This window comes from Monodelphis domestica, chromosome 4, assembly GCF_027887165.1.
Source record: "Monodelphis domestica isolate mMonDom1 chromosome 4, mMonDom1.pri, whole genome shotgun sequence".
Taxonomy (NCBI): domain Eukaryota; kingdom Metazoa; phylum Chordata; class Mammalia; order Didelphimorphia; family Didelphidae; genus Monodelphis; species Monodelphis domestica.
Window position 1 is genome coordinate 8,839,129 of NC_077230.1, and position 25,923 is coordinate 8,865,051.

Below are 25,923 nucleotides of genomic sequence, written 5' to 3' on the forward strand. Positions count from 1 at the left end.
TAGTGAGTTGAGGGTATGAGAGAAAGTGTAACTAGAACTGGGAAAAGTGATCAGGGAAGCTGTATCTTTAGGAGAAAACCAGGCTTCAGTGAACACAAAAAGATGGAAAGAATGAAAAAGGAAATGTTTTAAAAGGAAAGTAAATATTTCAGGAAGTACAACAGAAGGGTTGGATAGCTTTAGGGTGGGATATTGGAGAAGTTGGGCTATGGGAGATGGAAATAAAGGATTGTTCATGGTAGATGGAGAATGAAATTTGAATAATGGCCTCCAAGGTTAGGAAGTCACTGTGATGATATAATGGAAGTACATTAATCAATGAGAAATTAATTCAGGTAGGTTGTCATTATTGCTATGGTGGGAGGTAGAAATTTTAAAATACATAAATAAATGATGCAAAAATACATATTTATCCTGTTATTGATTAGCTTATTTCTGAGATATACATCCACTACTTTTTCCATGTGATAGAGATATGGTCTGTCTCTTAAACAAACCACGGCTTAATATAAACATTTCTGATATTATACACATAATTTTCTTCAAAATTTTAGCCCGAGATATAAGAAAGGGCCACTAAATTCTCAAAGAATACTTGGATTTTCTTTAACCTGAGCTTAGGGATCATGTATGTCAGGGACAACTTCCTTCTTACTTTGTGTGATCGTAACTTAAGTTGGACAAAGATTGTTTTTGAGAGTCAGCCTGGTGCTGTAGAAAGGAATCCAGATTTGGAAAAAGAAGATCTGGTCCTGATTAACAAATATTCTGCCTTCTAGCTGTGTGATAGTAGACAAGGGATGATGCGTCTCATGCTTGCAGTACTATGCCATAAGGTTCAGAGAGTCATAAGATCTTAGTTTTAGAACTGGAAGGTGTCTTAGAGGTCAGCAAACCCAAGCCCCTTGTTTTATAGATAAGGAAACTGAGTCCCAGGATGTTTAAGTGCTCTGACCAGGCTCACATAGCTGTTAAATATCCAAGGTAAGATTTGAAACTGAATCTTCCTGATTCCAAGTCTGTGTTCTAGTCATAATGGCATGCTGCTTCATGAGATTGTTGTGAAGAAATCGCTTTACAAATTGGAAAGCACTATATTAACGTAAGCTGCAATTATTCAATAATGTGTTTGTGAAGAGACAGGAGATGTGCTTTCTATAGCATGAAAAACAGATGTGAACATGTTTATATTCCCTCCAAAAGTTGTAATATACAATAAGATTTGGACCTACTTGAATTGGATCTCAGCAGTCTAGAGTTCAATTATTTCCTAAAAGGTGTTTTTTCTTAATGCATGTTTTCCTCCTCGTGATTGCTTGATATATTTTTGTTAATTGGACAGGCAAAAGGTCGAAATTAAAGCCTAGCATAATGCCTGGCACATAGTAGGCTATTATCAAATTCTTCTTGATTGATTGCTTTCTAGAGAACATTATATCCCTTTCTCAGTTTAGCATCCTCTATTTTTGTATCTGTTATTTCATCATGATCACCAGTTGCCATTTCTTATAGCTATTGTTTTTCCAAGTTATATTTACAAGTGGAAACTTAGTACTTCTTTAGGATTAAGTCCTTTTGTCTACATTTCCTTTCTCATAAGGCTTTTTACTATGTATAAATTTAATCATTAAATAATACAACCAAAGAAAAAGAAACAGAGCAAGCTACCCAGTGGAACCAGGATTGATGAGGGTCTCATTGTTGCCCTTTCAGATTTATGTTCACCCATCAGAAGCCTAAGGATACTGAGGACAGGCTTAGGAATCTTACGCACTGTCTGCACCAAGGCTGGTACACATGATTTTTAGAAGGTGTACCTCCTGAATGTTTTAGTCATCCTCATTAGGGCTTGTTGCTGGAGGTTCTGTCCCAAACCGCCGAGTAACTTCTGGAAACAGACTAGGCGTGAGTGGTCAGCTTTCAGAATGTGATCTGTGCTTCTAGCACACGTAAGCCCGATCTGAGCGCCGGCATCTTCCAGCAAGATGTGAGTAGCTAGAACGTTCTCTATGTAATGAATCTAACCAAGTGGCCTATGGTTTTTTTTGAATATTTTCAATATCCCAGGGTTGGAGTCTAAGTTTCTGTGGATACTTTTTGCTTTTTGGTCAGTTTTATCATTTGTTTCATTAGATACTAATGTCCAGCGCTAGCCTAATGATGCCGATGCTCAATCCCGGGTCCTTGAGGCCATCACAAGCTCGGGTGGGTCCATGGAAGCGAGAAAGGCATGACGGCCATTAGAATACCACTTCGGAAATGTTTGGGGCGGAGGGACGAGGAAGAAAGAGATTCAGCAAGTCATGAAAGCTACGTGCCAGAACACGAAGGGATTTCGGTTTGCATTGGTGGAGAAACCACCCACAGCACCCAGGCTATGAGCAGCTTACCTCACATATACTGCATGGTGTAAAGAGGTCACCTTATTTTCGGGTATGAGGTGATTCATGGAAACAAATTCCTCTTGCAATTCCTCCTCGACTGACTCTAACCTCATGGTACGTGAACTTATATAGCTGCAAAAAATGAGAAATATAAATCACCATCACAACTATTATATTTATTTTTATCTCTCGGATGAACTTGACCTCAACTCAAAAGTTGACTTTTTTTTTTTTACTATTTCTATCTTTTTTTTAAACCCCACCTTCCGTCTTGGAGTCAATACTCTGTGTTGGTTCCAAGGCAGAAGAGCGGTCAGGGCTAGGCCATGGGAGTCAAGTGACTTGCCCAGGGTCACCCAGCTGGGAAGGGTCTGAGGCCAGATTTCTATCTTTTATAAATCAGGCCTCTATGGATGTAAGAAAGTGTAAGATGTTCATTTCGGATTAAGATATTCCTCATAGAAAGAACACCGTCCACATTCAGAGGAAACACCGTGGGAGCAGAAACACAGAAGAAAAACAGCTGCTTGATCACATGGGCTGAGGGGACATGGCTGGGGATGGAGACTCTGAATGAACAACCCAATGCAAACATCAACAACATGGAAATGGGCTCTGATCAAGGACCCAAGTAAAACCCAGTGGAATTGCGCGTCAGCTATGAGAAGGGAGGGGAGGGAAAGAATAGGATTCTTGTAACCAAGGAATAATGTTCTAAGTTGACTAATTAAATAAATTTTTTGAAACAATAGATATTCCTCATAAACATCTGCACAGGGTTCAAATGAAGGGCTCGAGTAGAATTGATTAAGCTTCAGACAAAACAAAATGTAAAAACGCAACGGTAGAAATATGAATCTTAGAAAATGCAATGGCAAAAATAGTTCAAAGTGATAAACAGGGAAATTATGTTATGTTTACAGCCATCGGGTGTTATTCAACAGGATCATTACCTAATATATGAGAAGCAGAACAGCACAGAAAATAGAGAGAGCCGTCCTTAAATCCAGAAAAACCTAGACTGAAATCTTCCCTCTGATACATACTAGTCATATATCCCAGAATAGGTTACTGGTCTCTGCAGGGATGTGGGCAAAGCTCTAGACCTCAGCTTCTTAAACCTTTTGAGCCATAAACCCCTTTAGCAATCTGATGAAATCTGTGGGCTTTTCTCAGAAAAAAAAATATTTTAAATGCATAAAATAAAACATAGTCAATTAAAAAGAAATGTCCCATATTGGGGTACAGTTATATATGCGGGAGGGTATGTATGTTTCAACTTACATGTATATGTCTGTGTAAACACATATGTAAACATACAGATATTTAAGACAAGTTCATATGTCCTGGGTGAAGAACTTTTACTCCCTCGTTTGAAGAAAAATTATGAACCTATGCTAGTAGAGTTTCCTTCTCTAGCAGTTCCCTCCATCGATGAAATCACAGAAGCAATGCCTATTCATAGCCCTGCTATATACATGGGTACTGGTATGGCATAACAACGTAGACAACTTGATTGAAACTCAAGTTTCAAGGAAAATTAAAGGAAAAAAAAAGAACTTAGAGGGAGCAACAGACAGAAAACTATGAGAGGGGCCTTGATGGGTGTCTTTGACAAATATGTCAACAAGACAAATAAAGAAGAAGTTAAGGACACAAATAAAAGTTTAGAAAAGTTGGATGTGGCAGGTTTCTGGCAGGTAATGGGTACGAATTGCAAGGAACTTAAAATTTTCACAGCTTGACATGAAAACCTAAAAAAAAAAAACACTAACCATATGTTTGGGCAAAAAATTTCATAAACAAATTATAAAAATAAAAATAGTTACTGAAATATGCAAAAACTATTATAATTAAAAGGTCATTAAAGAAAGGATTCAAATTTAAATGTAGATTAGGTAATTTAATATTAAACAAGATGAAGAACAAACTGAAGATAATTTTTTTAAGAAATGACAAAAATAAAACAATAAAACTTTTGAAACACAGAGGAACACCTCAGCAAAAAATGTGTCCCTAAATACTTTAATTATTAAAAAAGAGAAAAAACCAACTACAAAACTGACCATAAATCATTAAAAAGCAACAAAATGCAATATCCAAATCAAACACAAAATTAGAAATTCTAAAAAATGAAAGAAGGAAAAAAATGTAATGGAATTAAGAACAAAAGTAAGACGTGGCTTTGAAAAAAACCTAATTAAATAAACCATTAACTAACCTGATTTGTAAAAAGAGGAAATCAAAATGCAAATAACGGAAATCAAGAAAGAATTCTCAAAAAATAAAGAGAAAATAATACAATTTTAGAAGTAATTTTGTTCAATCATATTCAAATAAAACTAACAAATGTTAATTCTTTTTATCTAGACATTTAACTAGAAAATTTTATTTCTTGTTTTCTTATATCAAAAGTTGCAAACTTGTGATGATCATGTCCTGTTGCAAGTAACTGAACCTATTTACAGTTTCTTGCAGTTAGTCATTATGTTTTTCCTAAGTAGAAAGCAAATGCAGTAATAGAGGTTTCTCTGCCTGCCTCTTCTGTTGTGTGTTTCTCTTTTTGAGCTTAAGTGACTAAGCAGTAACTGAGATTAGTGCTTCTTGTCTCATTGACACCATTGTGATTTCAAGAGAATCCTCCACCCAAGTACTGGTTGCCCATTAGGAATGATTTCTGAGAAAACTTTTCAGAGAAGTTAACAATGACAGAAAGACTTTGAATTGCTCAAACAATATTCTCACAAAATATTTTAATTACTTATCTCAAGGGACCGTCTTACAGGAGTTGTAATTTATTGTTACGTGCTTTATTTGTCAATACAAGTTTTAAGTAACTTTTGTGGCAAATGGAAATAAGTGGTAAATAAGTCGTTGTCTTATCTAGTTTATATGTCGATTACCTTTGAAGAATAAATCTGAGGAAGTAAAATGACTTGCCCAGAGTTGTAAAGGTAATGAGAAGACACTTCAAACCCAGTTCCTCCTGACTTCAAGTCCAACACTCTAACCATTGCACTAACTACCTACTGCTAGAAAGATTAATTAATACCAATATTACATAATTTTCCAAAATTGAGAAAGCATACCACATCCCCTTTATGAGACAAACATAGTTATAATGACTTAACCAGAGAAGGTAGAGAACTAGAAACTAAATCATTCATGAATATGGATTCAAATTTTTAAAGTAAAACCTATCAAAAATATTATAGCAATGCATTCAAGAAATTTCAAACTAGATGGCACAGTGAATAGAATTGAGGGCATGGAATAAGGAAAAGTTAAGTTTGAATCCTGCCTCAAATATTTGCTAGCTGTGCATTCCAGATAAGCCACATAACCTTTAAATGCCTTGGTTTCTTCTTTAGTAAAATGGAGATAATAGTAGCATCTTGGTTAGTATGAGGAACAAGCGAGCTAACAGACATAAAACAATTTGCAAGCCTTGAAGTACTAGATAAATGCTAACTACTATTATGGCCAAATTGAATTCATGCCAGATGTGCAAAAATGGCTCAACAATCAAAAATTTAATAATATTTTTAAAAATCCTGAACCACATGATAATCTCAATAGACTTAAAATATTTGTATAAGACATTTGACAAAGCAAAACACTCGTTATTGCTTAAAAACCCTCAAAATGTAGAGAGGGACATTTTTAATATAATAAAAATGATCTATCTAAAACCAAAAGCTTTAGAATCATGTGCAATGAGAAGACCCTAGATGCTTTTCCAGGCTTTACAATAATAAAGCAAGGATCCAAACTCCCCTGGCTATTATTTGATATCATCCCCAAAATAATAACAATAGTAATACAAAAAATAAAGGCATAAATATAGGCAAAGAATAAATAAAAACAATCCCTCTATGCTGGTGCCATATTTACTTAGAAAACCAAGAAATAACTGAGACAATGAATAACTTAAATAATATTGCAAACTAAAAAAACTTTCCACAAAATAAAATTTTTCTATATAATAATGAAATCTAAGAAGCAAAAATACCATCTTGTTCCAAATTTGTTTGTAGTCCAAATGACTACAAAATACACAAAATATGTATGGATCTGTCTACCAAAGAACACAAAATACTTTTATAGATTTAATTACAAAATACTCCTTAAAGAAATTAAGAACAAATTAAATTGTAGGGAAAATGTCTAATGTTCATGGCTGAGCTTTGCCTATGTAATAATAGTGACAATACTATCATGGTTAATTTGTAATTTTATCAATTGATAATTGATCAAATGATCAAATTTATACTTCATAAAACTCAATAAAATTAAATTCATCTGGAGGAATCAAAAATCTAGAACATCAGAGGAAATAACCAATGGCAGTAATGGAGCATTAATATTAGCAGACAAATTATACACAAAATGGTAGTCATATAAACCATTTAGTATTGGTTTTTGTTTTCTTTATTTGAGAAGTAGATCAATGGAACTTCCTAGATAAGGGAGTCAGAAATAATAGCTCAGTGTCTGTTAAAACTGAAAACACAAATTACTTATGAATTAATTCTCTATTTAATAAACTCTACTATAATAATTAGAAATCACTCAGATAAAAAAAGTTAGGCTTAAACCAACATCTTATGCCATACTCCAAAATAACTTGGAAATATGAATTTGATCTGAATATTAAAGATCATACACAATAAAATTAGGAAAAAAGAGTATAGTCTCTCATTGCTAAGAGCAGGGGATGTGTTCTTAAGCTAACAAGGGAATGAAGCAATGGCAAAAGATAAAATGGATGATTTTGATTTCATGAAATAGAAAAGCTTCTCCAAAATTAAATCAATTCTTTTAGGTTAAGTAGAGTAGACAAAAAAAAATTTAATAAAATTTCTCTGTTACCAAGTTCTTGTTTGATATCAAAGACAGGGACAACTAACAGATCTATCTATCCATCCATCCATCTATCACCAAAAACCATTTGCTAATTTCACACAGTGAAATTTGGGCAATAAAAAGGAAAAGATAACAATAAAAGTTTATGCTCAAATGTTCTTTTTTATATGGGATGGCTCTCTAGGAGAAAAAGTGATGGATAAAATGAAAATTTTAAATCATTTAAAACAACAATTCTTTAAAGTTAGATTAAGTACTAAAATGGATCCAAAATCTTAACCATTTTGGATGTTCTTTCCAACATTATAAGTATAATCCATCCAAATCTGCCCATACTGTGAGTGTTATCCATGTACTCCCATAATTTCACCACCAACCATTATCCTGAAGCACGTCTAGCTTTTTTTTCTGACAGACACTACTAAATTCCTTGAATTCTCTACTTGGCATCTCTCATTCTTACCAAATAAGAAATTTTGCTTTTAACTCATATTTCTAGCTGATGAAAATCTTTTGGTCCAGTTCTTTTCCTAAATTCTGTCCATGTTATATGGTTTAAACCTGCTCATATACATGATGTACCTTTTCATTTCCTACTTTATGATTCTTATAACAATAGTGGCAAAATATTGGTATTTAAAAATTTGCTAAATAAAATAAAGAATTCCCAAGGTTGATAAAGAATGCAAACAGTCCTAACATATACTAAAATATGAGAAAATGTGATACAGGTCATCTTATTATATTGTTATTGAGATACAACTTATTAGAAAGTCATAGAAGAGAAAATTATTGTCAGACCAAAGAATGGGAATAACAAAAGTTAAAGTGTCCTTTTATGGTATCTAAAATTCCAACTAACTCTAGAAGACCTTTTAAATCCAGGAGGTGTCATACTCGATATGTTACCCGTTGAGACATTATCGGTAATTAATTTATCGCAAGAATCCACAATCTTTTGGTTTTTTAAAGAATTTCTTTTTCTTCAAAATCTTTTGATAACCAGTATAAGGGAAATCTCTGTAAACTATTATAGATCGTGATGTTGCTAGAGATCAATTCCTTCCATTCAAGTAATGACAGAAAACTTTTTAAATGGGGGAATGTCAGTAGCTACTGGCTTGGATATTTACTAGACAAGGACTCGTGATCTACTGGAATAGCCATATTCTTGGCTGGAAGTCTATGTTTAAAATGAGACGTTGTTATAATGTGAATCACAGGATTTATGCTGAGTCTTTTACTTATTTTCTGTGTGACCCTGAATCAGTCACTTAACCTCTTTGAGGTTTTAGACTTTGAGGTCGTTTTTCATTTGAAATCTACGATCCTATCATAATCATATCAACAACACCCTTAGTCAATGGGACACGGGACAATTTTGAGGAGGGAAGGAGAGCAGAGTGGAAAGTCTATCATTTAAGAAACATTTGTGGGGATTCGTGCAGAGAAGTCCTGTTTGGACGGGTGTTGAACATTTCCTACAAAGTTTCATTTAGGTTCCATATTTGAGAGTTCTGCAGTTTCAGAGAGATTGTAGTCAAAGGGAAATGTGAGTGGTGAAGAGAAGGCAGATTGAAATAAGGACTAGGATGTGTTTACTTGATGCCCTCACATGTACACAAAGCATGGCTAATGAGTGAAAAAATCATTTAAACAGCTTTATTTGGATGACGTAAGTAACAGGTCTAAATGACTACTTTCTAAAAAAAGCTAATTTTTTAAAAAATTCTTTGTTCTCATGCTGATGTTGTTCAGTCATGTCCAACTCTTTGTGACCCCATTTGGGCCTCTCTTTTGCAATGACACTTTTGCCATTTACTTCTTTGGCTCGTTTTACAGATGAGGAAACTAAGGCAGAAAGGATTGAGAGACTTGCCCAAGGTCACAGCTAGTAAGTGTCTGAGGCCAAATTTGAACTCAGACCTTGCTGACTCCCAGCCCAGTGCACTGCACCCCCACCAGCCCTTGGTTCATGTAAACCTAGCCAAAAAGAAAAGAGAATTTTTTTGTAAGTTTATGTTGATGCTCATACCAAACCTACAACCTTCTAAAGACTTCATACTATTTCCATCTGCATCTCAAGACTTTGACTTGTTTTACTTCATTCTTCCAAACAAACAAACAGCACACAGAATGGTTTCCAATGGGGTTTTCCCATTTACCTTGAAAAACCCAATTGTTCACAGGCTATCAGTCCATATTGACCTTTCCAGTCATCTGAACACATCGTTCTCCACGCAGCATCCACAAACACCTGCAGTACAGCATTGCGGCCACTGACACGGACTGCAGAAAACAGGAAAAGAACATGGTTAGATGACAACATAACTGTAGGATGAATGAACAAGATTATAATCAAATAGTACTTTTATTTATCAACTAAATTGCAATTACTCTATCGGTTATTTTTATTCATTATTACTCTCCAGGTATTATTCACAATTCAATATAATTAAATCCCATCTCTTCATTGCAATAATTCATGGGGCTTCGTGCCCCTGCAGCATTAGTCTGCACCTCTCATTTGTCATACATACATATATATGTTCATATGTACTCTCACATAATTCTCTTGTGGGCAGGGAACAGAATTGACTTTCTCGTGTCATTTACATAGTCCAGCATAGAACTTTAATGTATTACTTTTCACAAAACATGACCTTTTTGTGGGTAAGGAGAAGGAGTAACTGAATTGATTTTCTATTCCTAACAATAATAAAGAAGAGGAATAAATTGAATTACCACATCTGTATTCATCTTCTCCATCTTTACAGTTGAATACACCATCACACCTTGCTGTCAGGTCAATACACTGAAAAGATGATCTGCACCTGTATTTCCCAGAGCAATTGAAGTGTACTAAAGGAAATTGGATTTTAAAAAACAGAACGTTGTAATATTCAACTTTCAAACCCAGGAAAACAAACTTTTGTGCTCAAAAGGCAATTAAAAAACAGTGGGCAAATTCTTGCCCAGCCCTGTTAAGTTAGTCATAAAATTCGTAATGAAACTGTATTCTTCTCGTGTTCTATCTTTTCCTCCCTCTTAGCTGCTATTTCTTAACAAAGAAGAGCTATATCTTCCTCTCACAGAGCAGAATCTATCTGAAAGCAAATCTGAAAGGGGGAAATTCCAGCACTTTAAAGTACTGAGTGGTGAGTAAGTTTACTGTAGGAGCCCTTCACATAGTCTGCCCATTGATCGATCTTCTTTTTTCTTTTTTCCTCCCTCCTTCAGAACAAGGAACAATTAAATGGTGACTCCAAAGTGCCCCCCGACATATTAAATCATTATTTCAGTAGTCCAGTTGATGAGCAAATATGTTACCTTTTAAGACAGATTTCAAAATAAGTTTTCACGAAAATTGCCTCCAACTTGTTTTTCAAATAGCAGAAGTATTTGATAAGTGAATGAATGGGGCTCTTTGTGTGTGTGAGCATTCCTGCCAATATTGACACACCTCACGCTATTCAATTACAGTATCTCCCTTTGACTGGCTCTCATTGTTTCAATTTCCTTAGTGACATAGCCTTGGTTTTTCCCTACATTTGGCTTTAGAAATAGCAGACTGACTACCAAAAGAGTGCTTTGCTTCAGTAATTAAGCCTATAGGGCAGCAAAGCACTTATCTAAAGAGGAAGCTCATGAAGGTTTAATTGCTCTAATAGTTATTTTAGGACCTATGAAAAAATAAATTGTACTCACTGCCCAGACCAATGGCCACTGCTATGATTAAGGCAATAATTCCAATGACGATGATTGGGAAAAACTTTAATGGAAGTAAAGAGAGGATCTGCGCAGCTAGTGCATCAGCATCTATAATCCAAATGGAAGAGTGAGGATAATTGCCATAATTGAAAGATATTTATCTCCTAACATCCTCAGTATCACTCCCTCCCCATCTGCTCTCATCCGGGTCTGACTCAGGTCAATCTTCCAGACATTATTAGACAGAATATTAGAGCCAAATGAGAAACCAAAAATGCATTCAACAGTTAACAAAAAGTGACTTACCAAGAAAGCGACATTCAACAAGGACAAGGATTGAAGAGAGCTGATTCAAGTGAGCAAAGCTCGCTTGCCTAAATTGCCCAGCACAAAATCCACCAGCCAAGCATTAGAGCGTCCTTGGAGTTCTTCATAGTTGCTTGGTTTAGTCCCCTGAGTTAATACAGTGTCAAGAATGGCCTTACTACCTTTGAGGTAAAAAAATATCCTAGCTTAAATAGAGGAAGGAGGATATTGCTCTCTATTAGAAACTTTGCCTCCTACTTTACTGAGAAAAGAGGTCATCAGTCATAATGAAAACTAGAGGCCACCAGTCATGGCCCCATTTATAATATGTGCCATTCTGTCTTCTACTTTCAAATAAGGAAGTCAATCCATCCTTCAAAGCCAATCCTTCTATTTGTTCCCTTAATACCAGGATCCATCTAGATAATTTTTTTTCTTTAATTCACCTTCAGGCTTTTTTATTTTCTATATCCTTTCTCCCTGAGCCTACAAATATGCCCAGGTCTCTCTCATCCTTTGAAAAAAAACAATAAAAATGAATATTTTAAAATCTTCACTTAACCCTTTTCTCCTCTCAAGTTATCTTGAACATTTTTTCTTTCACAATTGAACTACTAGGAAAAGTTGTCTCTTCTCCAAATCGAGAGCCAAAGAATGAAGGATACTCGAGTCAAAAAAAATTATTCTGAGTTCCCTTATATTACAAATAGAAAAACATGCTCAACTAGGTTAAGTGATTCACCCAAAGGTCACACAAATGATAACTGGAAGAACCAAGATTCAAATCTCTGACTCCCAAAGCAGTTCTCTTTCTACTATGACTATCTACAGCAAATAATAATTATTATCATTATCATTGCTCTTATTACTATAACAAATTCCTATAAGTCCAAACTAGCATCCATTCCGTGAAGGTTGGTGGGGTTAAAGGGGTATAAGAGAGGGGTTTTGTTGGCTAGAGTGAATCTGGGTGTCGGAAGCTGTTAGGATACCTGTGGATCCCTGAAATACCGGTTAATCGGGCTCTGGCAATAATATTCTGGGTTAGTCCCACAGAGTAATAATGAAACTGCTTCTAAGAGTCAAAGAAATAAGTGGAGCAGCATAAGATGGAGACTTACTCAACACAAAACCATCATCATGGCCTATATAGAAAACCTCTCCCCTGTTTTTAGTTAAATATGGCAAAAATACCCAAGAATAAATCAGAAATACCAATACCACATCTACTAGAAATGATTCCATGCAGATAGCCTTGTCCAGTCCCGAGGCTAATCAAGTCCTGTTTTTCCTCCTTTTAGGGCTGAAGTCATTTTGGGGGAGGGGAGAACCCAGATGTATGTTGGTCTGCACATGTGTGCAAACACACACACACATACACACACGCATTCATCATGTGATCTACTTGCCAAGAAGAAAACATATAATCCATCAATTGGAAAGTCAATTTGAGAAAGTTCAAGGCACAGTTGAGGGAGCACAAACATACATAATAGACTGAAATGGATAAATCTTCCAGGAATAAGACCCCTGGGAAAGAGATGGGATATAGATATGGGCTCAGAGGATCCATAAAATTGAGAACTGAACGCTAAAGAGAAGTAGACCCTAGTAGCTTAGCTGAGAAAACTACCACGCAGAGATAGTGCATCAGGGGAAGATTTTTGTGAGTGCTTCTATAGAGCAGAAAGTCATCTAGCCTTGGGATATTAGACTTGAAAGTAGTCCTGGCCCTATGCATTTCCTATATGTAAGCCTCATGGTCATTACTCAGATCACATTTGTTAGTAGAAGAATATTCCTGAAGGTTGTAGGGGGATGTTTTACAATCTCTATTCTTACTATAGCTGTTCAATGACTAATTCTCAATGTGAAGTATTCTAGATGAAACCTATGAGCTAAAATAAAAGTGCAAATACCCACTTGATTCACAAAGAGTTGCTCCCTTGGGGACTTGTCAGAAAATCTAAGTGGCAAAATGGAAATATCTCAAAGGAGATACTATGCTTTAATATTTTCATTATCATCAATGCATAATTGGAAATAGATCTTATAATTTATAATATTTCATACTGATTTTTGTCAAGATTAATCTTAGCAACAACTCACATAAAAATATTTGCTTATCAGAACATGGCATTCAAATAAACTCCATCCTTTTAAGTTTTCCAAAAGAAATAAAAATGAAAAGTCACTTAAATTTGAAAAAAGGAAGAGGTGCAGAACCTAAGATTATAGAAAATTTTCAATTAATACAAGCTTCAAAAATCATACTTAATCATGAAACAGATGACAAATAATTTAGCAATGTCTCAAACGATGCTGGAAAGGAGATGCGCATGCTTTTTGCTTTGGCATTACAAATCCAACTTACAAACTGATTATTATAAACAGAATATTTTTTAAAACTTGCATCTGCTCTGACAACCATAAATGAATGCATTGTCCCACAGAATTTTACAGAAAACCAAAAGATATTTTGTGGCCCGCACATGAAGTGGGCATCTTCACAGTAACAACCACTAGAGGAGAGATGGAGTTGTCAATGGATCCTCTTAAAAAGAGTCAAACAACTTCCTGGGAGAATTAAAATGAGCAATTCAGTGAAGATCTAAGGAAAGGAAGTATAAGATTATATCAATATCTAATTGGTACTTGAAGTAGAAAACTGAATGCCATATTTTCCAGTTAAAGGCAACCAAGAAGGAACATACTGAAAGAGATCTAGTGGGGTTGCAAGGGAGCATAACATAAATTCTAGCTGTCCTTCAGCAAGTTCAGATGGCACAAGGAGTCAAAGCAGAACAAAGAACAAATTAAAATAATTCAGCATATGCTTGTATTACAAATACGGAAACTGAGTCTGAAACAGGTTGTAACTTCCCTAGATTCAAAAAAGCTGGTATTGGAGGCAAGATTTAAACTTTTAAATTCTGCTAAGTATGAAGTACAAAATGAGATTTACTTTTATTTTCATTCAATAATTATTAATTATTTGAAGTATTTTGCATATGTTTGTTGCTAGCTTGGATTTCTTCCTTGAAAACTGCCAATTCATAAACTTTGACCATTTCTCTATTGGCTCATAGAAGATAACAATGAAGAGGATGACTTCATAGAAACCTGAAAAAGACATGTATGAATTGATTCAGAAAGCAGAAGGAGAATAATGTACACAATAACAAGATTGTAAAGACAAAAACTCAAGACTGCTGATGAATGAAATGACAAAGTTTAATTGCAACTGACTGGTAATGATCTATCATACCCACCTCTAAACAGAGTCAACAGATTAAAGATGCATAATGGGACATATATTTTTGGACTGAAATAATGTAAGAATTGGTTTTGCTTTGCTATGTATATTTTTAGTATGTTTTCTTTTTCTGTTCTTTTTCTTTTAAATTGAGAGGAGAGAATAGAAATTTTAATCCTTATTCATCGAAAAAATAAAACAAAAAGTAAATTGGCTAGATTTTTGTGAAAAAAATAGTTTTACATAACCAAAATTTTACTTTTGTATCTTCCGTAATTCTCTCTATCCCTTATTTTGTCATGAACTATTCCTCTATCTATACTTATAAATGGTAATGTCTTCCTTGCTCCTCTAATTTATGCAGGTATCCATTTGAAGCATGTTGGGCTATAGAGTGAGGTATTGGTCTGATTAAATTGTCAGACTTTTTTTTTCCAGTTTTCCCAGAATTTTTTGTCATCTGGGAAGATCTTATTGTAGTAGTTTGGATTTTTTGAATTTATTGAACATGAGGCTATTAAGTTCTTTTGTTTCTTTTTATTTTGTACGTTATTATTTTCACTGATCAATCTCTCTATTTCTTAACTAGTACTAAATTATTTTGATGATTACTGTTTTGTAGTATAATTCATCATCTGGGCTTGCTAGGTCCCTTTAGATTCTTTTCCTTGAGATACTTGGACTTTCATTCTTCTAGTGGAATATTATTACTATTTTCTATAAAAATCCATAAAATCGGGAGTGGAAACACCGAGAAAAAGCAACTGCCTGAATACAGCGGTTGAGGGGACATGACAGAGGATAGACTCTAAATGAATACTCTAATGCAAATACTATCAACAAAGCAATGGGTTCAAATCAAGAAAACATCTAATGCCCAGTGGACTTACGCGTCGGCTATGGGGGGTGGGGGGGAGGAAAAGAAAATGATCTATGTCTTTAACGAATAATGCTTGGAAATGATCAAATAAAATATATTTTTAAAAAAAAGAATCTTAAAAAAAAATCCATAAAATCTATCCATAACTTTAAAAATGCTTTGGAAGCTTGATTATTATAGCACTGAATAAGTAAATTAATCTAGATAGTATTGTCATTTTTATTATATTATCCAGGCTTACCTATAAACAATAAATATTTCTCCAATTTTTACGTCTGTCTGTTATTGTATTAACCACGAATCCTGGTATCCCCTTGTTCACCAGCTTTAACATTCCTCTCTTCATTCTGATGTTCTGCATGTTGTTGGTATTATAAAGCTTTTGGTGGTTGTGGTTTTGATTTCTCACTTCTCAGAACCAATATTACATCATCTATTTTCTAGTAATTTCTTCACTTGTTCTTCAATTAAATATGTGAGAAAACAAAATTCTCTTCTTTTATTTGCTTTTAAGTCTATAAACATTTTAATCTTGACAGGACTGACCATCTACAAATGTGCCAAAATATTCATTTGTTGTGGGGTTCTTTTCAAAAATATACATGCTCGGTCCATCCACAAATACTTTATGGGGAGGGAAACCCTTCCTTTTCAAAGTTTCAGTCTTTTGAAATTTTATGTATTTATCAGCTAGTTCATATTTATTAACTTCCAGAACCTTATCAATAGTGGCAGGATTTCGAAAAGCAAAAATACAAATCACTTTGATGTTCCAGTGACTGAATCTGTTTTAATTGCAAGTCTAGCACTAAACAAGAGGAATATTTGTATAGATATTTGCTTTTATCCCATTTTAGGCCCTTAAAAACATTTTACCACCACCTAGTTTACTTCTAGATTTAAATGATTTTGGATCTTGCAGCAAAGTCCTCCAGTTTTATTTGCTTATGTCCTCCATGGCAGAGAGGTTCTCTGCCAGTTGTAAATGGGATAGAAATGGCATTGCTTGGGAAGTTGATTGTATGCAACTTTAAAATGGTGGCAGAAGAGTTACTGTAATTGTAATCGATGAAATTATATGTTGTTTCCATGACACTTTTAATTCAACTATTCTTTAGGGTTATTTAGTCCACAAATATTTTTTAATCTTTTGCTCAACATTGCTTTGTTGATTAAAATTTTTATCACATTATGATCAATAAAGAGTGCATGTAATATGTAGAATTTTATGGAATTTCATGAGGTTTTTATGTCAACACATAACCACTTTTTAATATGCCATCTACTTCTGCGAAATAAATATTTATAGAGAAGGAGAAATATATGTTTGTGTATATGCATATTTGTGTATATACATGTATGTGTTATGTATATATGCTCCTCTATATTCCCAATCAGCAATCACCAGAGAGCTTTAATATATACTTTCCAAAATTCTATTCAGATCTGTAACTTCTTTCATTTGCCTGATTTTTTCATAAATGTATTTATCTAGGTTTGAGATGGGTACATTGAAATCTACAGCTTAATCATGTAGAAGAGGATGGTGAAAAAATTTGAGTATACTCTGCCCTAGTGGTATTTCCTTGCTTCATTCTGCTTCTATTTACCTTCCTTTTTTCAAGACCACAAATATGGGTTCTTATATCTTTCCTTCTACTCTTTTAAACCTCTTTTCATGATAACCATAAGGTCATAATTTGTTTTGATTATGACTAATATCTCCATGGGTGTACCAAGCATTTCTTTCATCTGAGTTCTGCTATCTCCATCATTCCAGTCCCTTTCTTTTCCCTTTTAAGTTGAATGTATTTCTATAACAAATTTGTGTATATATGTGTCTTCTACCCTGCTTTGATGGTTGAAATGGAATTGAGTTTCAAGTGATAGTAAATAGACCCATTCCTCTTTTGATATAATCTACAATTTGTCTATTGCATACATACACACACACACATTACACACACGTTTCTTCCCTGGTGCATTTCTTCTTTGTCTCTCATTCCTTTCTTCTTTTAATAAATGTATAAAAAGTACTTTCAGGTGAAAGGGAGGAACTCACCCATAAAATGAAAGGGATTAAAAACACAGATTAGAAGGTAGAATTCAAAAATATTTTGTCACAAAAAACACACTTGAAATAAAGACAAAAAATTAGGAAAATTCAAAAAGTCTATTATGCTTCAACTGAAATAGAAGAGAAGAACAAAAAAACATACCTAATTAAAATAGATTAATAGGGAATTTATATTTTATAAATAGATAGTAAATTAATATCAATACTTAATATATGTATATATACTAAATGGTATAGAATCTAGATGTTTCAAGGAAAACTTAAATATTTAACTTCCTCTTTGACCTTCAATGATATTAGAATTGAGAAGGGACATTTATTTCATTTCATCATATTAGAATGTAATCACTACATCTTTGTATCATTTCTTCTCATTCCTCCAATGTATTCACATTTTTAGAATGTAAATTTTAGAATGTAAACATGGGTTTACATTACAAAGTATCTACTGAGGTCTTATCTTTTCATCAGGAAAGCTTGGAAATCCTTATTTCATTAGAAATCCATTTTTCTCCTTGTACATTTATGCTTAGTTTTTCAGATTAAATTATTCTTGATTGAAAGTCCATATTATTTGCCTTTAAGAATATTGTATTTCAGGGGCAGCTGGGTGGCTCAGGGAATTGAGAGCTAGGCCTAGAGATGGGAGGTCCTAGATTCAAATCTGGTCTCAGACACTTCTAGCTGTTTGACTCTGGGCAAGTCATTTAACCCCTATTACCTAGCCCTTACCACTCTTCTGCCTTAGAACCAATACACTGTATTGAATGCCAAATTGTGGTGAATGCAAAATTATTTGTAATCCTCATTTTGCTTCATGTGAATGTGAAGTCTTTTGGGCTTCTTTTGTGTCTCTTTTTTAAAATAATGGAACTTCTGGATATTGTCAGTGACCTTTCCAAGAGTTTTCATGTTATGGTTTCTTTTAGCAAGTGACCAGTAAATTATTTCTTTTTTTCCCCACTTTCTTCTAGTTACAATATTTCTGGGCAGTTTTCAAACATGATATCTTGAAATATAATATTCAAACTCTTCCTTTTTTAAGAATTGTTTTCAAGTAGTATATTGATTCTTATATTTTTTCTCCTCTTGTCTTCCAGGTAATTTATATTTTTTCATGTAATATACTTCATATCTTCTACTTTTCAGTATTTGGGTTTTATTTTAATATTTTAATTTAATGACTATTAATTTCTGTTTAGTCAAGTCTAATTTTTCAGGAATCGATTACTTGGAAAGGTTTTAAATCTCTTATAATTTGCTATTAATTGTTTCAAGCTTTTTCAATGGTGCTTTCATTTATTTTCTATTTATTTCCTATGCAGCTCTCATTTCATTTAATATTATGATTTTTTAAATGTTTGTTCTAATTTGTCTAGAAACCTTAGCTGACGTGAAGGCCAATTTATATTTTTCTTTGGAATCTAGATAAAGAAAAGAAATTAAAAGAGTAGCAAAAGCAGATTTCATCATTTAGAATATTGGTGCTATACACAATTCTCTCCTTCTTTCATTGTAAAGAGGATGTGGGGAACAAAGTGAAGAAAAAACATAAGAGCATAAAAGAAAATTCACAGAATTAATGAACATAATACTGAATGTCCATGGAATGAATTCACCCACAAAATGGAAGAGATTGGCAGGACAGATTAGAAAGTAGTATTAAGTGTTATGTTTACAAGAAACACACTTAAATAAAGGCAAAAAATTATAGAATACAGAAAAATCTATTATGCTTCAACTGAAATATAAAAGACAATAGCAAAAAGAAAGACCCTAAAATAGCTAAATAAGGATATTCTTTTCAGAGCAAATCAAATCTAATAAAAACATTGGAAAGATGATAAGGACCTGAATTGAATTTTGGAAAAGTTAGATACAATTGATCTCTGACCAATACTAAAAGTACATGTATATTTAAACTATGCATGACATATTTACAAAAATTGACCAAGTTTGGCTAACATAACAGCAAAGGAAAGTAATGAATGCTGGAGGGGGTGTGGCAAAATAGGGACAGTAATTCATTGCTGGTGGAGCTGTGAACTGATCCAACCATTCTGGAGGGCAATTTGGAACTATGCCCAAAGGGTGCTAAAAGAATATCTACCCTTTGACCCAGCCATAGCACTGCTGGGTCTGTACCCCAAAGAGATAATGGACACAAAGACTTGTACAAAAATATTCATAGCTGCGCTCTTTGTGGTGGCCCAAAACTGGAAAATGAGGGGATGTCCATCAATTGGGGAATGGCTGAACAAACTGTGGTATATGTTGGTGATGGAATACTATTGTGCTAAAAGGAATAATAAAGTGAAGAAGTTCCATGGAGACTGGAACAACCTCCAGGAAGTGATGCAGAGCGAGAGGAGCAGAACCAGGAGAACATTGTACACAGAGACTAATACACTGTGGTATAATCGAACGTAATGGACTTCTCCATTAGTGGAGGTGTAATGTCCCTGAACAACTTACAGGGATCCAGGAGAAAAAAAACACCATTCATAAGCAAAGGATAAACTATGGGAGTGGAAACACCGAGAAAAAGCAACTGCCTGAATACAGAGGTTGAGGGGACATGACAGAGGATAGACTCTAAATGAACACTCTAATGCAAATACTATCAACAAAGCAATGGGTTCAAATCAAGAAAACATCTAATGCCCAGTGGACTTACGCGTCGGCTATGGGGGGTGGGGGGGAGGAAAAGAAAATGATCTATGTCTTTAACGAATAATGCTTGGAAATGATCAAATAAAATATATTTAAAAAAAAAAAAAGAACACCCATGAGGGGAAAAAAAAAATTGACCAAGTATTAAAGAATGTAAACCTCATGAAAAATTTTAGCATTATAAATATATTAAACAGATCTGATCTTAATTGGGAAAATTTTAAATAAATAAGGGATCTTTGAAGAAAGGATTAAAAATTAATGACAAAATGACTTATGAAACAATATAACAAAATTCCTGGGATATAGTCAAAGAGATCCTTGGAAGAATGTATCACTCTAAAACTTCCATCAATAAAAGTGAGAAAGAACAGATAAATGAATTAGGCATGCAACCAAAAATGTATTTAACAAATAAATTTTAAAATCTCAATTAAACCAAATTGAAATTTGAAAATCAAAGAAGAAATCAATGCAATTCAAAGTAAAGAGATGGGGAATTGAATTAACGAATAAAACTACAAGTTGCTTTTTTAAACAACAACAAGAAAGATAAACTGTTAGCTGATTTGATTTTAAAGTGAGGAGGAAAACCAAATTACAAGTATCAAAAATGAAAAAGGAGAATTTACTACAAATGAATAGAAATAAAGGGAATTTTAAGACTATTTTTCTCAACTTTATATGAATAGCTATAAAAATGTAAATGATGAAGTTAATAGAACATAACTTAGAGAATTTAAATAACCCAATTTCAGAAAAAGAAATTGAGTAAGTTATAAATTAATTCCCAAAGTGGGGGAAAAAACTGAGAACCACTTGAAATTACAAGTAAATTCTATTAAGCCCTCAAAGAACAATTGATTACCAGTATTTTACAAACTGCAATAGTAGTGTGAAGATTTGATTTAGCTACCTCCTGATTGTAACAATGGAGATACTTGTTCTAACAGAATCAGGAATGTGTTGGGAACTTTACATTGCTCCACCCTACTTAGTCTAACAAGGTCAGGAATGTCTGCACCCATCCTTAAGGATTAAGTATCTAGGAGGATGGCCTTTGATAGACATGTGCAGAAACAGCTGACAGAACCATGGGCTGTCCTAAGTCAAGCTAAGCTACCATTGGTACAGACAAGATGCAGGAAAGTGACGTAAAACCATCTATAAAAGGTGCGTCACTTCCCCCTCGTCACTCTTTCTCCCGGGAGAGGTGGATCTGACTGGTGACTTCCTGTGAACTGCCTGGGTGCCAGTTCTATCCTGGAACTCAGTCTGAAGGAGCTCCCTCAGATAGCTTCCTTGAGACAGTCTCATGGTGAGTGATAAGACTGACTCCCTTTTCCCTTGGGCTCAAGGGAGGCCCCCTTGACCAAGACTTGAACTCCTGCCTGGCTCATCCTGAGCCAGAGCAGTTTATATTAACTCTTTCCTCTCTCTCTTCTCCTTAATTCCTTCTCTCTACATTAATTAAAATCACCATAATTTCCAGCTGACTTGGGTATTTTATTATTTGGGATATCCCATGGCAACTAATAATTAAATATAGTTTAAGTCACAACTATAAAATTATCCTTACAGTTTTGGCTGACCACGTCAGCTGTGATGAAATACCCTCAATCTTCTTAACTTTCCTAAACTTTTTCTTTACTGTGACTATCCCTAAGTTCATCTTTTAATAGCTTATTTTGATCAGCTGTAGAGATAAGTAAATTTGGATTTTTTCCCTATCTCCTTAAATTAGATAGAATACGGCTATTTTTTTTAACCAAAAGCAGCAAGACTGGGGAAGCTGTTTAGCTACGAAACCTGGAGAAAATTTTGGCCTTGTCCTATTCCCTACATGTTTACTTCAGAAATATGTCATTACAGCCAGTTCACAACTTACTTAACAACTGGCTTATCAGTTCCATGACCAAACTTGTAAATATATTATTCCTTGTCTCTGAAATGGCTCATCCCATGGAACTTATGGCAAAGTCTAATCAACACACTACTCCCCCTTGGGATTTTAATTGTTGTAGCTGTAATATTGTATCTCCTTGGAAAAAATATTTCCCAGCCAAACCAACCAATTGTTCCTTTTATTTATTTATTCAGCAATATGCAGAACAAAATACCCAGCTTGAGCTTATAGAGGAAAGTTTGGGGGAGATCATAGCTTCTATAAAAAGCATTAAAAGAGAGTTAAGAATATCCCAGAACAGGAGTGACTTATCTCTTCATATTCCATCATTATCAGAATCCCTGTCCCACCCTGCTCTACACAATTTGGCTCCTAGTTCTCAAACCACCCCCTCCCATACCCAACCCTCTTCTCCCCCTGCCCATTCCCCCTGCCCTGTCCCCTTGACCCTAGGCCCCCCCCCCCGAGATCTTACTATCATTTCCTATGATACAATTATAGTCTTGATACCTAAGCCAGAGGAAATCTAAACAAAATATATATATATAAGATCACTATCCCTAATCAATATTGATGGGGAAAGTTCCAAATAAAAAAGGCTGAAGAAACAAATCAAGAAAGTCATACATCATTCAATACCAGATCAAATTTTATACAATGAGCTTAGTGGTGATTCTATATTAGGAAGACTATAACTATAATTAGCCATATTAATAAGATCAAGAAAAAATAATATGATTTTATCAATAGCACAGAACGTGATTTTGTGAAAATATAAGATAGTTTGGTTAAAAGCATTAAAATATAGAAAAAAATTAATCTTTCCTCAATATGGTTTATAATATCAATCTAAAACTGAGTCAGTTTCTAGAGCCCATTCCAAAAAGAAAAAAGGGTATTCTTGTGTGTCTCTATAGGTATATTTTATTTTATCTTAGTATTTTATCCATTCTCTGAAATACTAATGATTTATATGGATATACTTTATATCCTGCAGTTTGTTGAAGGTATTAAATTAATTTTTAGTTGAGTCTTAAAGATTCTCTAAATAAGCCATCACATTGCCTACAAAAATTATTAATTTGTTTTTCTTTTGACTATATATTATTTCAATTTCTTTTCCTTGTCTTATTCCTTTAGCTAGTATTTTCAGCAAGATAACAAATAGAAGTGACAATGGATATCCTTGCTTTATCCTTTTTCTTAAGGACACAAAGAAAACTTAAAGGAAAAAGTCACTGTTCCCAAGGAATTTGCAATCTCGTGGAGGAATGCAAGTAATCATGTCCAGAGAAGATGTATACAGGATAAATTTGAGAAAATCTCATATGGAAAGGAGTCACATCAAGGGACACTGGGAAAGGCTTCTTGCAGAAGGTGGGATTTTGTCTTATATTTTCAGGAAGCCAAAAGATAGAGACAAGGAGAAAGAATATTCCAACCATGAAAATAGTCAGAGAAAACGCATAGTGTTAAAAAATGTAATGTCTTATACAAGGAACATCAAGAAGGCCAGTGTCATTGAATCAAAAAGTATATGGAAAGGAGTGAAGTATGAGAAAGCACACAAAAGAAATAAGGGACAAACTTCTGTAAGACTGGATTTATATTACCTCCTGAAGTAACTGGAAGTTATTGAATTTTACCAAATAGAGAGTTATGTGGTCAGATCCTTGCTTTAGGAATATCACCTTAATAACTGAATGGAGGAAAGAATGGGAAGATAGACCTAAGTAATTAAAGAAATATTAATTGCTTGTATATAGGCCAACCAAATACAGTAAAAAATTACAATACTACATAAATTTATTTATTTGATGTTACAGCCATCAAACTGAAAATGATTACTTGCTAAAGACAGAAAAAAATAACGAAGTACATCTGGAAGAACTCACAAAGGAAGTAATAAAAAAAAAGGAATTTGGTACTAGTTTCAAAATGTTGATCAATGAAACAGATGAATGAAACACAATAACAACAGCAAGTGAATTGGTATCCTAGGTTCTTAAGGACCTCAGTTACTAGAATCAAGACTTACTATTTGAGAAAAACCACAGAGAAAACTGGAGAGCAGTCTGTAAAAAATTAGAATTAGATCAATATATTACATAACATGTTAAGATAAGATCCAAATATCAAATGGATATATGCCTTAGATTAAAAAAAAAAGGTCACATCATCAATTAGAGGGAAAAAAAGAAATCACTTTTAGGATCTACATTTATAATGAAATAAGAAAAAAGAGGATCACAGAATATCAAATAAAGAATTTTGATTAAATTAAATTTAAAATTTTTGCACCAAAAGAAAACCTCAAAGTATCTAGGATTAGATGAAAGTTGACTAGGAAAAAACTGGTTCCAGCCTCTTTCCCAGATAAAGGTCTCCTTTCTAAAATATGTAAGGAACTAATTCAGATGTATAAGAACAAGTCCTTCTTTGACTCCTGGGCTATCATGGAGGACACCCCTATCATCTTTTTTGTTGTTGTTGCCCTCCTCTATAGCATCCTCACTTTCTTCTCCATCGCTTTCCTTATCAGCTTCCTCTTCCATGCTTTTTAAGAAATGATCAAGGATATGAATTAGCAATTTTCAAAGTAAAGAAAGTCATGCTATTAATTACCAAATGTAATGATGTTTCAAAGAAGGTGTCAGATATGTGGGCTGAGGTTCTTATGCAATCCACAGTACTCCCAAGTACAACCCAATCCAGAATGCAATTGGGAACTATTTGCCAAAATAAAAACACAATAAAATATGTATAATACTATATTTTAAAATTATATCAATATACAGCCTGCAGAAATCCTTCTGTATAATTTAATGGTCTCTATTTTTAGGACTGACACCACTGCTCTGAATCACTAATAATTAGAGAAATGCAAATTAAAGCTTTAGAATTCTATCTGAAACCCATCAGGAAAAAAAAAAGAGAAAATGGCAAATATTCACAGGGCTACAAGAACGTAGACAAGGTAATTCCCTCTAGAAAGTAAAATAACTCAATAGTTACTCAAATATCCAAACACTTTGACCCAAAGAAACCTCTATTGGGCTCTGATCTATTAGATCAAAGAAAAAGAAAAAGGGCTTATGTCTTCCATGTACTTACTACATTCTATTTTGTATTCTTTATATACAGGTTTTATAACCCTATTCAGTCATGGTTGGGAGCCACTTCTTATTTGTGTTATCATTTCTTACTGCTTTTTTTTTAAACCCTCACCTTCCGTCTTGGAGTCTATACTGTGTATTGGCTCCAAGGCAAATGAGTAGTAAGGGCTAGGCAATGGGGGTCAAGTGACTTGCCTAGGGTCACACAGCTGGGAAGTGTCTTAGGCCAAATTTGAACCCAGGACCTCCCACGTGGCTCTCAATCCACTGAGCTACCCAGCTGCCCCCTCTTACTGCTTTTTAATAGCACAAGTGTTTAAAAATAGTGTAGTGGAAAGAGAGGCGAACTTAGAGTAAAAGAGACTCTGATTAAATTCTAGGTTAGCTTTGTGACCAAGGGCAAAACACCTAAGCTCTCTGAGTCTCAGCTTCTTCATCCATAAAATAGGAGGGACCATGCATGTACTATCTACCTCTAAAGTTTCGAGGGCCTGCAAGTCAAAATGCTGTTTGAATGTGCTATAATTGACTTGTCATATTGATCTGCTGAAACGTAAAAAGGAAAAAAGTTCCAAGAAAAGGAGTTTGGAAGAAGAAAAGAAAAATGAAAGTGAACAAAAACAGAATAGGAGAAAGGCACAAAATGGAACATACAGATTGAATGTTCATACAGAAAGTGAGGAGGTGTGACAAAAGATAATAGGTAAGATTACTTTTATCCTTAATTAGCTAATAATGAAAAGGAGTA

At 34.1% G+C, this 25,923-nt stretch overlaps 1 protein-coding gene across 1 annotated transcript in view; it reads right to left on the minus strand.

Moving 5' to 3' along the window:
- The window catches only part of TMPRSS3 (transmembrane serine protease 3), a 58,779-nt gene that overhangs the window by 26,671 nt on the left and 6,185 nt on the right, over positions 1 to 25,923 (minus strand). The window contains exons 3-6 of the mRNA XM_007493179.3: positions 10,959 to 11,069; positions 9,996 to 10,112; positions 9,416 to 9,539; positions 2,391 to 2,516 (exon numbers count right to left, since the gene is read on the minus strand). Coding sequence (XP_007493241.2) covers positions 2,391 to 2,516; positions 9,416 to 9,539; positions 9,996 to 10,112; positions 10,959 to 11,069 — 478 coding nt within the window. The remainder of the gene's footprint in view (positions 1 to 2,390; positions 2,517 to 9,415; positions 9,540 to 9,995; positions 10,113 to 10,958; positions 11,070 to 25,923) is intronic.